This window comes from Macaca thibetana, chromosome 13 (assembly GCF_024542745.1).
Source record: "Macaca thibetana thibetana isolate TM-01 chromosome 13, ASM2454274v1, whole genome shotgun sequence".
Taxonomy (NCBI): Eukaryota; Metazoa; Chordata; class Mammalia; order Primates; family Cercopithecidae; genus Macaca; species Macaca thibetana.
In genome coordinates, this window is record NC_065590.1 from 16,379,095 (window position 1) to 16,393,722 (window position 14,628).

The 14,628-nt window shown below is 39.5% G+C and overlaps 1 protein-coding gene across 3 annotated transcripts in view; it reads left to right on the forward strand.

Moving 5' to 3' along the window:
• Window positions 1–14,628, forward strand: part of ANAPC1 (anaphase promoting complex subunit 1) — a 118,391-nt gene that overhangs the window by 8,555 nt on the left and 95,208 nt on the right. For 2 of the 3 annotated variants that reach the window (XM_050752989.1, XM_050752990.1), the window contains exons 4-9: window positions 2,312–2,363; window positions 2,566–2,666; window positions 3,462–3,544; window positions 8,459–8,532; window positions 12,425–12,570; window positions 13,493–13,713. In XM_050752989.1, coding sequence (XP_050608946.1) covers window positions 2,312–2,363; window positions 2,566–2,666; window positions 3,462–3,544; window positions 8,459–8,532; window positions 12,425–12,570; window positions 13,493–13,713 — 677 coding nt within the window. The remainder of the gene's footprint in view (window positions 1–2,311; window positions 2,364–2,565; window positions 2,667–3,461; window positions 3,545–8,458; window positions 8,533–12,424; window positions 12,571–13,492; window positions 13,714–14,628) is intronic. The other variant, XM_050752991.1, reaches the window with a different exon arrangement.

A 14,628-nucleotide genomic window follows, 5' to 3' on the forward strand; every position in this document is an offset into this window, starting at 1 on the left:
GAAATCGCAGGAAAAAGAATTATGGAAAAAGATGACTTTTTAAACTTCAGAATGGCTGTACACAAAGTGTGGGTGTGGAGAGATGCAAGTGGATGCTGGCAGGATACAGACCAAAGGGCCTTGTATATAAACCAAGGAATTTGGATTTTAATCTGTATGCTGAAGGGAGCCTGCTAAGGATTTTAAAATGGAAGTGATCAATTTTGTGTTTTGAGAAGAGATTGCTTTGTTAGCAATATATATATATAGGATTGACTGGAGAGTAGGGAGACTGTTGTCAGGGGCATTATTTTGTGATTGTTCAGGTAAAAGATTGGTGCCTTGGCGAAGAAGAGGTGATAAAGCAGAGGGAGATGTGGAAGGGGTTAGTGATCTCTTAGATATCAGGGATAAAAGAGATGTTAAAATATGTACTTTTAGAGGCTGAGAGGATGGGATTTCATGAAAGGAAGTTGAGACTGTAATAGGTGCATTGTAGATTTTGGACATTTCAGGTTGGAGCACAGCTCTCATGCACGGTTTTCTTCATGAATTTTCATTTCTTAACCATTAAAATCTCCCACAACTCAACAATAAAACAAACTACCCAATTAAAAAATTGGGCAGAAGGACTTAAATGGACATTTTTCTAAAGAAGGTGCACACATGGTCAATAAGCACATGAAAAGATGCTCAACTTCACTAATCATTAGGCAAATGCAAATTACAGCCACAGTGAGGTACCACTTTACTAGGTTGGCTATTATTAAAGAAACATAACAAATATTGGTGAGGGTGTCCAGAAGTTGGAACTGCTTTGCATTGCTGATGGGAATGTAACAAAGCTGCTGTGGAAAAATTTGGCAATTTCTCAAAAAGTTATACATATAGCCAGGCATGGTGGTGCGTGCCTGTACTCCCAGCTGTTCAGGAGACTGAGGCAGGAGGGTCACGTGAACCCAGGAGTTCTAGGCTGCTGTGAGCTAGAATCATGCCTTGCACTGCAGTTTGGGTGACACAGTGAGACCCCATCTCTTAAAAAAAAGTTATACGTAGAATTACCATTATGATCCAGCAGTTCCACTTCTAGATATATGCACAACTGAATTGAGAACAGGGACTCGCAGATACTTGTACACCAGTGTTTACAGCAGCATTATTTATGATAGCCAAAAGGTAGAAATAACCCATGTCCATTGACAGATGAATGGATAAATAAATGTGGTATATGCTAACAGTGGAATATTGTTTAGCTTTAAAAAGGGCTAAAATTCTGATACATGCCATAACATGGATGAACCTTGAAAACATTATGTTAAGTGAAATAAAACAGATACAAAACGACAAATGTTGTACAGTTTCTCTTACTTGAGATACCTAGCACAGGTCCTTTCATAGGGAAGGTAGAATAGAGGTTACCAGAGCTCAGGGCATTGGGAAATGGGGAGTTATTGTTCAGTGGGCCTGGAGTTTCTGTTTGAGATGAGGAAAAAGTTCTGGAAATGTGCAGTATTTTACAGGCTCACAAATTGTACTAAACTCGTCAATTTAATGTTGTTAATGCCACTGAATTGTCTACTTAAAAATTGTTAAAATGCTAATTTTCATATTGTGTATATTTGACCACAGTTAAAAAAAAAAACAAAATGCTATTAAATAATTTAATAAGTGATTGTCAAGTTTGTCAGTTAAAGTTTAATAGCTTTTCCTAGTTTATATTTTGTAAGATGGGCTTTTAAGAAAGGGAGGAGTTAATTTTTCTAAATAGTTTTTCAAAAGTCAGTCTAGAGAGAGTCTAAGAATAAGAGCAATTGTTTAATCTAGAGATTATAAAGTTTGAATAATCTTTAGTTTTGTATAGGACGTAGGGTTTAGTATGGTTTGAGCCACTATTTGAATTTTTGCTGCAAGGTTTCTCTCTGGCAGGTTTTTTGAATTTTTGCTGCAAGGTTTCTCTCTGGCGGGTTTTTTGAATTTTTGCTGCAAGGTTTCTCTCTGGCGGGTTTTTTGAATTTTTGCTGCAAGGTTTCTCTCTGGCAGGTTTTTTGATTCTTCTCTTTTTGTAAAATTTATTTTTTTAATTTGAAATTTTAATTCTTATGGATCTTTTCATAAAATTTAATTGTAAACATATTTTGTCTTTCCTTATTATATTTATCATTTATTACTGTAATTTATTTTTTCTTCTTCTTTTTGTTCCCATGATTGTACATGTTGAGCTGAGGAGGCAAAGTTACTGCGTAGATGCTATTATTATTATTCAGATGCCATTAGTTAATAGATGATTATTTAGATATAATTTTCTTAGGTAAGCATTTTGTTTTGATTTTAGGCATTGTGGTGTGACTTCATTATATCACAGGATAAGTCTGAAAAGGCCTACAGTAAGTTTCTTTTTGAAATTTTATTTTTCTTATGATGATTCCAAATGTTTATCTCATTGTATTTTTCATTCAAATGAAGTAGCCACTAGTAATAGTGGTTTACCATAAGCATCTTTATATTGTGCATTAAATAATTTGTGCTCTAAGGATTGAACTCCTTTGGGGGAAAAAACATAAGTCTTGTTGTACCCTTTCTTTTCAGGTAGCAATGAAGTAGAAAAATGCATATGTATATTGCAAAGCTCATGTATTAACATGCATAGCATAGAAGGAAAGGATTATATAGCTTCCTTACCATTTCAGGTAAACAAGTGTTTCAAATTTTGGGGGGGTTTTGTTGGAGAACATTTTTGAATTAATTGGTTTTAGAGGCATGTCTTATGTTTCATGTTTCATAGTAGTCAAAAATGTTATTTTTACTCAAAATAACTAAATTTTGGCAGCTTTAGTGGCTTACCATTTTTCTGTACTTCACAAAAAAATGATCTTTTTTTGTTACTTGTCGTCTTTTTAATGCCTGCTATTGTTAACATATTGTCATTTTGTTACTGATACTGGCCAGTGGCAGGAATTTCACATTGAGCAACTCCTCTTTATTAGATTTGATTTTATCTTAGGGTTGCTTATTTGAATTACTTTTTTTTTTTTTTTTTGAGACGGAGTCTCGCTCTGCCGCCCAGGCTGGAGTGCAGTGGCCGGATCTCAGCTCACTGCAAGCTCCGCCTCCTGGGTTTACAGCATTCTCCTGCCTCAGCCTCCCGAGTAGCTGGGACTACAGGTGCCCACCACCAAGCCCGGCTAGTTTTTTGTATTTTTTAGTAGAGACGGTGTTTCACCGTGTTAGCCAGGATGGTCTCGATCTCCTGACCTCGTGATCCGCCCGTCTTGGCCTCCCAAAGTGCTGGGATTACAGGCTTGAGCCACCGCACCCGAATTACTTGAATTACTTTTTAAGAAAATGCTGTATTTAATGATTATGTTACTTTGTAAAGCTATTACTAAATTGGAAAATAAAACATTCTGTAATGTTTCTTTAAAACATTTTATAAAGGGGTAGGTTCTCTTACTTCTGTCTTTTCCCACCCTCTTACCTGAAAGGTTGCCAATGTTTGGCCCACTAAATATGGATTGTTGTTTGAGCGAAGCACTTCTTCACATGAAGTACCTCCAGGTTCACCCAGGTATTCATTTTCTTCACTTCAGAATATTACTGCTTGGGATTTGTGTGTGTGTGTTGGTTCTGAGGTTTATCTAAAAGTTTGAGATGATGATAATTTTCATGCTAACAGTGTAGATATATGCCATTTTCTCTCATCTCAGTACAAGTTGAGTATCCCTGATCCAAAAATCTGAAATTCTCCAAAATCTGCAACTTGTTGAGCTCCAGCATGACACTCAAAGGAAATGCTTATTGGAGCATTTCAGGTTTTGGATTCTCAAATTAGGGTTGCTCTCATCAAAAAGATAATACATCGTGATCAAGTGGGTTTCGTCTCAGGGATGTAGGGATACACAAGTCAATAAATGTGACACTTCACATAAACAGAATTAAAAACCATGTGATCATCTCAATAGATGCAGAAAAAAGCATTGGATAAAGTTCAGCATCCCTTGATGATAAAAACAAACTAGGCATAGAAGGGACTTACTACAAATTAATAAAAGTCATGTACGACAAACCCACAGCCAACATCATACTGAATGGGGAAAAGTTGAAAGCATTCCCCCTGAGAACTGGAAGAAGAGAAAGATGCCTACTTTCACCACTTCTGTTCAGCATGGTACTGGAAGTTCTGGCCAGAGCAATCAGGCAAGAGAAAGAAATAAAGGACATCTAGATTTGAAAAGAGAAAGTCATACTATCACTATTTGCTGGTGATATGATTATATACCTAGAAAACCCTATAGACTCCTCCAAAAGACTCCTAGATTTGATAAATAAATTCAGTAAAGTCTCAGATTACAAAATCAATGTACACAAATCAGTAGCATTGCTATACACCAACAGTGACAAAGCTGAAAATCAAATCAAGAACTCAAGTCTCCTTTTTTTTTTTTTTTTTTTTTTTTTGAGACGGAGTTTTGCTGTTGTTGCCAAGTCTGGAGTACAATGGCGTGATCTCGGCTCACCACAACCTCCGCCTCCCAGGTTCAAGCGATTCTGCTGCTTCAGCCTCCTGAGTAACCGGGATTACAGGCATGAACCACCACGCCTGGCTAATTTTTTGTATTTTTAGTAGAGACGGGGTTTCTCCATGTTAGTCATGCTGGTCTTGAACTCCCAACCTCAGGTGATCCGCCCGCCTTGGCCTCCCAAAGTGCTGGGATTATAGGCATGAGCCACTGCGCCTGGCCAAAAATTCAGTCCCTTTTACAAGAACTGCAAAAAAACCAAAAACAAAAAACCTGTAAATATACTTAACCAAGGAGGTGAATGATCTCTATAAGGAGAACTACAACACACTGCTGAAAGAAATCATAGATGACACAAACAAACGGTAACACATCCCATGATCATGGATTTGAAGAATAATATTGTGAAAATGACCATATTGCCAAAAGCAATCTATAGATTTCACCGTAATTCTCATCAAAATAAGATCATTTTTCATAGAATTAGAAAAAACAATTCTAAAATTCATATGGAACCAAAAGAGCCCAAATAGCCAAAACAATCCTAAGCAAAAAGAACAAATATGTAGCCATCACATATACTACAAGTCTATAATTTCCAAAACAGCATGGTACTGGTATAAAAGTAGGCACATAGACCAGTGGAACAGAATGGAGAACCCAGAAATAAAGCCAAATACTTGTAATCAACTGATCTTTGACAAACAAGCATACAAAAACAAATTGGGGGAAGGACATCATCCTGTTTAGTAAATGATGCTAGGAAAACTGACACCTTTTTTAGAAGAATGAAACTGGATTTTTTATCTCTCACCTTATACAAAAGTCAGGTCAAGAGGGATCAAAGACTTTAAAAGCCCTGAAACCATAAAAATTCTAGAAGATAACCTTGGAAAAACTCTTCTGGACATTGGCCTAGGCAAGGAATTTATGACTAAAACACCAGAAGCAAATGCAACGAAAACAATAAATAAATGGGACCTGATTAAAATAAAAAGCTTCTGCACAGCAAAAGAAATGTCAGAATAGACAGATAACTCACACAGTGGGAGAAAATATTTGCAAACTCTGCATCCAACAAAGCACTAGTATCCAGAATATATAAGGAACTCAGATCAGCAAGAAAAAAACTCAAAAAGTGGGTAAAGGACGTGAGTAGACAGTTCTCAAAAGAAGATATACAAATGATCAGCAAACATGAAACTGCTCAGCATCAGTAATCATTAGAGAAATGCAAATTAAAACCACAGTGAGATATCACCTTACTCTTTCAGGAATGGCCATTATTAAAGAGTCAGAAAAACAATAGATGTTGGCATGGATGTGGTGGAAGGGGAGTGCTTATACACGGCTGGTGGGAATGTAATCAATATGACATCTGTGGAAAACAGTATGGAGATTCCTTAATGAACTAAAAGTAGATCTACCATTCAATCTAGCAGTCCCGTTACTGGGTATCTACCCAAAGGGAAAAAAAAGTCATTATATGAAAAAGACACATGCACATGTATGTTTATTGCAACACAATTCACAATTGCAAAGATAGGGAATCAGCCTAAGTGCCCATCGACCAATGAGTGAATAAAGAAAATGTATATAGTCGGGCGCGGTGGCTCAAGACTGTAATCCCAGCACTTTGGGAGGCAGAGACGGCGGATCACGAGGTCAGGAAATCGAGACCATCCTGGCTAATACGGTGAAACCCCATCTCTACTAAAAAATACAAAAAAACTAGCCAGGCGAGGTGGCGGGCGTCTGTAGTCCCAGCTACTCGGGAGGCTGAGGCAGGAGAATGGCGTGAACCCGGGAGGTGGAACTTGCAGTAAGCCGAGATCCGGCCACTGCACTCCAGCCTGGGCGACAGAGCAAGACTGTCTAAAAAAAAAAAAAAAAAAAAAAAAAAAAAAAGAAAATGTATATATACACCATGGAATACTAATCAGCCATAATGAGGAAATGAACTAATGTCTTTTGCAGCAAGTTAGATGGAATTGGAGGCCATGATTCTAAGTGAAGTCACCCAGGAATGGAAAACCAGATAACTGCATGTTCTCACTTAGAAGTGAGAGCTAAGCAAGGAGTATGCAAAGGCTGTATGCAGAGTGTTATAATGGACTTTGGAGACTCAGAAGGAGGAGGGTGGGAAAAAGGTGTGGGATAAAAAAACTACATATTGCGTACAACATACACTAGTCAGGTGACGACGGGTGCACTAAAATATCAGAATCCACCACTATATAATTCTGTGTCACCAAAAACTACTTGTACCCCCAAAAGAATTAGGGTTGCTCAACTGTTAATGTAAGGCAAATAATCCAAAACACTTCTGGTCCCAAGTATTTCAGATAAGGGATACTCAACCTGTATGTACACTCATGAGCTCTACGCACTTGGCACTTAATTAGCCTTTTTTCCAATCCAAGTGGTAAAATTGAGCATGCAAATAAATGGCTTAAAAAAAGATTTGGCCAGGTGCGATGGCACACACCTGTAATCCCACCACTTTGGGAGGCTGAGGCGGGTGGATCACCTGAGTTCAGGAGTTCGAGACCAGCCTGCCCAACATGGTGAAACCCTGTCTCTACTAAAAATACAAAAAAATTAGCCAAGCGTGGTGGCGGGCACCTGTAATCCCAGTTACTTGGGAGGCTGAGACAGGAGAATTGCTTGAACCTGGGAGACGGAGGTTGCAGTGAGCCAAGATTGCACCACTGCACTCCAGCTGGGTGATGAACGAAACTCTATCTCAAAAAAAAAAAAAAAAAAAAGTAAATAACAAGATTCAATTCTTAGCTCTGCCATTTTCTCATTGTGCTGGTTTGAGCAGATCATTAGTGCTTTCTTCGCTGTAGTTTCCTTATGTATTACAGGAATATTATCATTTACCTCTTAGGACTATCATTTACCTCTTAGGACTTATGCAAAGTTAAACTAGCTAAATGTGTATAAGCTTTGACACAGGGCCTAGTAGGTATTAAGTATGCAATAAATGGTAGATGTTTATTAGCAGTGTGTTTATCTTGTCCTATGAATTGTGAGCACACCGAAGGGCAGCAACATACAGCACCTGTCATGTTGTGGTGCAAGAGGTAGACACTTGCTAAGTCTTACATAAATTGCTTATAGATTTTAATCTCTTTCTGCTTTGAAAGAAAGCCTCTCTTCACTCTAAAAAATATCATTCCTTAAAAAGTGTAGGCTTTTGGCCAGGTGCGGTGGCTCACACCCGTAATCCTAGCACTTTGGGAGGCCGAGGCAGGTGGGTCACCTGAGGTCAGGAGTTCAAGACCAGTCTGGCCAACATGGTGAAACCCCGTCTCTACTAAAAATCCAAAAAGCTAGCTGGGTGTGGTGGTGTGTGCCTGTTATCCCAGCTACTTGGGAGGCTGAGACAAGAGAATCGCTTGAACCTGGGAGGTGGAGGTTGCAGTGAGCCGATATCATGCCCCTGCACTCTAGCCTGGGCAACAGAGTGAGACTCTGTCTCAAAAAAAAAAAAAAAAAAAAAAAAAAAAAAAGCAGACTTTTAATTTACTTGAAGTAGTTTTTTTCTTGCTTTTTAAAAAAATGCACTCCTTTATCAGCAGGTGTGGGAGAATGAATTTCTTTCTCAGCTGCCAAAGAAACACTGCCAGTAAGAGAGGAATATAAAAAGACTGCTTTATGTACATTACTCCATTTGTTCTGTAGTGTGATGTCGCAGAAATTCCCTGGGCTATATTGATTTCCCTCTGTTCGTGCATTGATAGAATTATTTTAAGGGGAGAGATTTCTAGGAGTGAAATAGAAGAGAATGTGAAAAATAGTATGTACAAAGTTTAGAAGATTGCCTTTTGAGATAGTAGGTTTCTAGTTGCTTGTGTAATCTGGAGAAGACACTTCTTTGCAAGAGAAGTGCAAAATTTGTGCACAGACATATTCATATTGTATTGGTAATTAATTGATTATTTGTTTATTGCTAGAGAACCTTTACCCACTATGTTCAGCATGCTGCACCCACTAGATGAAATAACTCCACTTGTTTGTAAATCTGGAAGTAAGTGTATTTTTATATTCTTTTAGATAAGCTCTTTTTTTTGACTTTGGTGAGGGAGATTATAAAGGCGCTTATATGAAAACTGACTTATAAAAATAATACAATGTAAACATTTTACAAAAGTAACTTCTATTTTGAATTTCTTGAGTATCATGGTATTAACTGCTCAACAGTTATTTTGAGTAAAAATAAGGCATGTAAATCAATGAGGAATACTGATATATTTATTAACCTACCTGTAGATCACTTTGTTCTTTAATAATTAATAAGTAAATAAATGATACTTGGATGAAGTAAAGTTTTTTGTTGTTGTTGTTTTGGGGTTTTTTTTTTTTTTTTTTTTGAGAGGGGTCTTGCTCTGTGGCCCAGGCTGGAGTGCAATGGTGCGATCTTGGCTCACTTGCAACCTCTGCCTCCCAGGTTCAAGAGATCCTCCCATGTCAGCTTCCCAAGTAGCTGGGACTACAGGTGTGCTTCATCTCACCTAATTTTTTTGTATTGTTTGGTAGAGATGAGGTTTCCCCATGTTGCTCAGGCGGGTCTCAACCAGCTAGGCTCAAACGATCCACCCGTCTCAGCGTCCCAAAGTGTTGGGATTACAGGTGTGAGCCACTGCGCCTGGCTCAAGTTTTTTTCTGAGGGGAAAAAAAAAATAGAGCCTTACATGTATGCTGTGTAATTTTTTTTTTTTTTTTTTTTTTTTTTTGAGACGGAGTCTCGCTCTGTTGCCAGCCTGGAGTGCAGTGGTGCGATCTTGGCTCATTGCAACCTCTGCCTCCCGGGTTCAAGGGATTCTTGTGCCTCATCTAAGTAGCTGTCTGTAGTCATATGCCGCCATGCTGGCTAATTTTTGTATTTTTAGTAGAGACATGATTTTGCCATGTTGGCCAGTCTGATCTTGAACTCCTGACCTCAAGTGAACCGCCTGCCTCAGCCTCCTACAAATATTTCTACATGCTTATCTCTGAATTTTTAAGTTTGGCCAAACGTAGGACAATGAGGACTTGAAGGCTGAAAAAAAATTATATTCTTTGACATTTTTATTTTAGGACTTTATTCTAAGTACATACTCTGAAATTTCACTGGGGCTTTTTATCTTTTTTTTTTTTTTTCCTCCCCCGAGACGGAATCTTGCTCTTGTCACCCAGGCTGGAGTGTAGTGGCACGATCTCAGCTCATTGTAACCCCTGCCTCCCGGGTTCAAGTGATTATCCTGCCTCAGCCTCCCGAGTAGCTGGGATTACAGGCACATGTCACCACGCCTGGCTAATGTTTTATATTTTTGGTAGAGATGGGGTTTCATCATGTTAGCCAGACTGGTCTCGAACTCCTGACTTCAGGTGATCCACCTGCCTTGGCCTCCCAAAGTGCTGGGATTACAGGCGTGAGCCACTGTGACCAACCAGCTGCTTTTTATCTTCTATACTATATCTGGGCAAACTGCAGGCCATGGGCTAAATCTGGCCTGCAGCATGTTTTTGTAAAGCTTGTGAACTAAGAATGGTTTTTTTTGAGATGGAGTTTTGCTCTTGTCGCCCAGGCCAGAATACAATGGCACGATCTTGGCTCACTGCAACCTCCGCCTCCCGGGTTCAAGTGATTCTCTTGCTTCAGCCTGCCAAATAGCTGGGGTTACAGGCATGTGCCACCACACTCAGCTAATTTTGTATTTTTAGTAGAGACGTAGTTTCACCATGTTGGTCAGGCTGGTCTTGAACTCCTGACCTCAGGTGATCCACCTGCCTCGGCCTCCCAAAGTGCTGGGATTACATCGTGAGCCACCGCACCCAACATAAGAATGCTTTTTACCTTTTAAAGGGTTGTAGAAAATAACAAAGATTGTGTGATAGAGTCAATACGTGGACAGCAAACTAAACTATTTAGTCTTTGATCTTTTACAGAAAAAATTCAAATTTTATATTTTTACTAATTGCAGACATCCTGAATAAACATACTAGGGCCTGGGATTAAATGGCATGCAGCCTTTTTTTTTTTTTTTTTTTTTTTAAGTACAATTTCCATTTTACTTTTTTCTCTGGAGAATAGTCTGTCTTCAGTCTTTTTTTTTCCTTTTTTTTTTTTTTGTGATGGAGTCTTGCTTTGTCACCCAGGCTGGAGTGCAATGGCACGATCTCAGCTCACTGCAGCCTCTGCCTCCCAGGTTCAAGTGATTCTCCTGTCTCAGCCTCCCTAGTAGCTGGGATTAGGCACATGCCATCACGCCTGGCTAATTTTTTGTGTTTTAGTAGAGACGGGGTTTCACTATGTTGCCCAGGCTGGTCTCGAACTCCTGAGCTCAGGCAATCCACCCACCTCAGCCCCCGAAAGTGCTAGGATTACAGGCATGAGCCGCCGCACCTGGCCTTGTCTTCAGTCTTTAAGGACTCAGCTCCTTACATGGGCTTTGGTGGGGGTTGTGGGGCAGCACCGGAAGATCTAAATCAGGGTGGGCGTGTTTGGTCCTTGTGGGCTTTACGAGATGGATTCTTGACTACTTTTCTGTGAATCGCACATCTCACACAGTAATTTAGCTTCACATACAGCTTGGGAAGCACATAGGCATTGAAGACACTTGCTTCAGAAATGTCCCTGACTACTGCAGCCTCCACTACGTTTCGAATGATGAATTTCTTTTTTTTTTTTTTTTTTGAGACAGAGTGTCGCTCTGTTGCCCAGGCTGGAGTGCAGTGGGCGATCTTGGCTCACTGCAAGCTTCACCTACCGGGTTCACGCCATTCTCCTGCCTCAGCCTCCTGCGTAGCTGGAACTACAGGCACCTGCCACCATGCCCCACTAATTTATTTTTAGTAGAAATGGGGTTTCACTGTGTTAGCCAGGATGGTCTTGATCTCCTGACCTCATGATCCGCCTGCCTCAGCCTCCCAAAGTGCTGGGATTGTAGGCGTGAGCCACCGTGCCCAGCCTCGACTGATGAATTTCTTAATGGCCTTGTCCTTGGGCATGTGTCGGGTACAGTTTGTGCAACGAATAGACTGCACGTGGCTGCGCCCCTTTTTGGCACAATTATTGTTCCTTCTTTTCTTTGTCATCTTGGAGGCATGGACTGGAGAGAGGAGTGCAGCCATTATTGATCATATTTTTGAATAACATTTAGTTAACTAGAAGTTGCTTATTTGTAATGTCAAGTAAGATACCAAACTTTAACACAGTGTGATTATAATTTTGTAAAAATGTATAAAGTGTGTATATATGTATGAAGAAAACCAAAAATTCTCTGATGTATTAATAGTAGATATTTTGATATAGTGGCATGATTTTTATTTATAAAGTATTTCTTATGATTATAAAATCGCATTTTTAAATATTTCAATATTTTAACTGAGTGGGAAACATTTCCTGTTAAATAAGGATATGGAGACCAGTCCATGGTACTTTAGATTAAAAGCTGAACTCACTGGGAAAAACCTTGTTTTGCATGTGTAACTAGTAAAGCAGAAACAACAGTGTACAGTTCAGCACTGTCTGAATAGTAATTATAGAGTACAGCTTTCATACAGAAGAACAGAACCAATAAGGAAGTCAAACTTGACAGAATAGTTGAATGCAATTTATAAATAAGTAAGTTGTTGAAGAAGTCATCGACCTTTTACCTGTGGCTGATTCGTTTAATGGTGAGAGTCAGCACAAGTCTTAACATTTAACAGCATGTATGTGAAGCTGAAACTTGTAATGCTCTCATCTTTAATGTATTTTAAGGAAGTTGATACCTAAAGTAAATTTATTAAAAATTCAGAGTTAATTATTTAAGATATTAATAGATTTTATGCTCTTTGGCTTGGTTGTTCTTTAACAATTTTAAGAGCTCTGTTCATCAATATCAGTCTTGTAAAGCCCATTGTTCTACACCTGATTTTTCTATTTTATTTTTAAGGTATTTTTGGTTCATCACGGGTGCAATATGTTGTAGATCATGCAATGAAAATTGTTTTCCTCAATACTGACCCCTCTATTGTAATGACTTACGATGCCGTTCAAAATGTGCATTCTGTGTGGACTCTCCGGAGAGTCAAATCAGAGGTAAGGAGAAAGGCAAGTCACTTCTCCTTAATAGGAAGGGGTGGGCCAGGTGTATTGGCTCACACCTGTAGTGCCAGCACTTTGGGAGGCCAAGGTGAGCTGATCACTTGAGGTCAGGAGTTCAAGACCAGCCCGGCCAACATGGTGAAACCCCATCTCTACCAAAAATATAAAAAATTAGCCCGGTGTGGTGGCTCCTGTAATCCCATCTACTCGGGAGGCTGAGGCAGGAGAATCACTTGAACCTGGGAGGTGGAGGTTGCAGTGAGCCAAGATCGTGCCACTGCACTCTAGCCTGGGTGACAGAACGAGACTCCATCTCAAAAAAAAAAAAAAAAAAAAAAAATATATATATATATATATATATGAAAGAATAGTTAATACTTCATACCCTCACTTTTTTTTTTTTTTGAAAAACCACTTGTGAATAGTTGTTTTATTATCATCATCATCATCATCATCATCATCATCATCATCATCACATCATCATCTTTAGAGATGGGGCCTCACTCTGTCACCCAGGCTGAAGTATAATGACACAATTATAGTTCACTGCAGCCTTGAACTCCTGGGCTCAAGTGATCCTCCTGCCTCAGCTTTCTGAGTAGCTAGGACTACAAGTGTGTACCACCACTCCCAGCTGATTTTTAATTTTTTGTAGAAATGGCATCTTGTTATGTTGCCCAGGCTGGTCTTGAACTCCTTGGCTCAAGCTATCCTCTTGCCTCACCCTCCCAAAGTGCTGGGATTATAGATGTAAGCCACTGCACCTGGCCTCATTTGAGAAACAGATTGAGCTTCTTAGGAAAGAAGAAATACTGTATCTTTAGTAACTGACTTCAGCTTGCATTCTTACAAGGAAATTGATATTTTATTCTAATTATTGTCTTTTTTTTCCTTTTTCTCTTTATTTTGACTTAAGGAAGAGAATGTTGTTTTAAAGTTCTCTGAACAGGGGGGAACCCCACAGAATGTGGCCACTAGCAGCTCCCTCACAGCACATCTCAGAAGCCTCTCCAAAGGAGATTCCCCTGTGACTTCACCTTTCCAGAATTACTCCTCCATTCACAGTCAAAGTCGCTCAACCTCATCACCCAGTCTACATTCTCGCTCACCTTCTATTTCCAACATGGCAGCTCTAAGGTAGAAGGGTTTCCTGGTTTTTCTTTTTAAGCTTTCTCTTTTGTTTTGAAGGATTTAGAATTTCTGTTGACAGCTTTTTTTAGGGGAAATATATTTAGGGGAGATATTTTTTAGGGGAAATAGCCATTATCCCAATTGAACCACTTTTTTTTTTTTTTTCTTTTGAGGTGGAGTCTCGCTCTGTCACCCAGGCTGGAGTGCAGTGGCGCGATCTCGGCTCACTGCAAGCCCCGCCTCCCGGCTTCACACCGTTCTCCTGCCTCAGCCTCCAGCTGGGACTACAGGCGCCGGCCACCATGCCCGGCCTATTTGATTTTTGTATTTTTAGTGGAGACGGGGTTTCAGTGTGTTAGCCAGGATGGTCTCGATCTCCTGAGTTTGTGATCCGCCCGCCTCGGCTTCCCAAAGTGCTGAGATTACAGGCGTGAGCCACCGTGCCCAGCCCTGAGCCACTTTTACTAAGATAGCTAAGTTTACCATGCCACATTCTTTTGAATGTGTCTTTCCTGAGTCGTGTTTGAAGCTGCCACATTCTTTCCTGAGTCATATTTTGAAGCTGCCTATGCTCGTCCTAAGATTAGTTGCCTCGTTTCTACCACTGTGTGGGCAACAGTTTGATGAATATTAATTCCCAAAATATTGTGGCACTATTTTACTTTTGCCTTAATTTATGTTCGTTTTTCTTTTTTCTTTTTCTTTGTTATTTGGTACCTAAATGTATCTATCCTCTATATAGATATATATTTAAATCACCAGCTATCTATGTCTGGTGCTATAGGGACATTGTTTTGCTGATATATATATGTCTGACTATACAGGGACATAGTTTAGAGCTTTTTGTTTTTTTTTTTTTTTTTTTTGAGACGGAGTCTCGCTCTGTCACCCAGGCTGGAGTGCAGTGGCCGGATCTCAGCT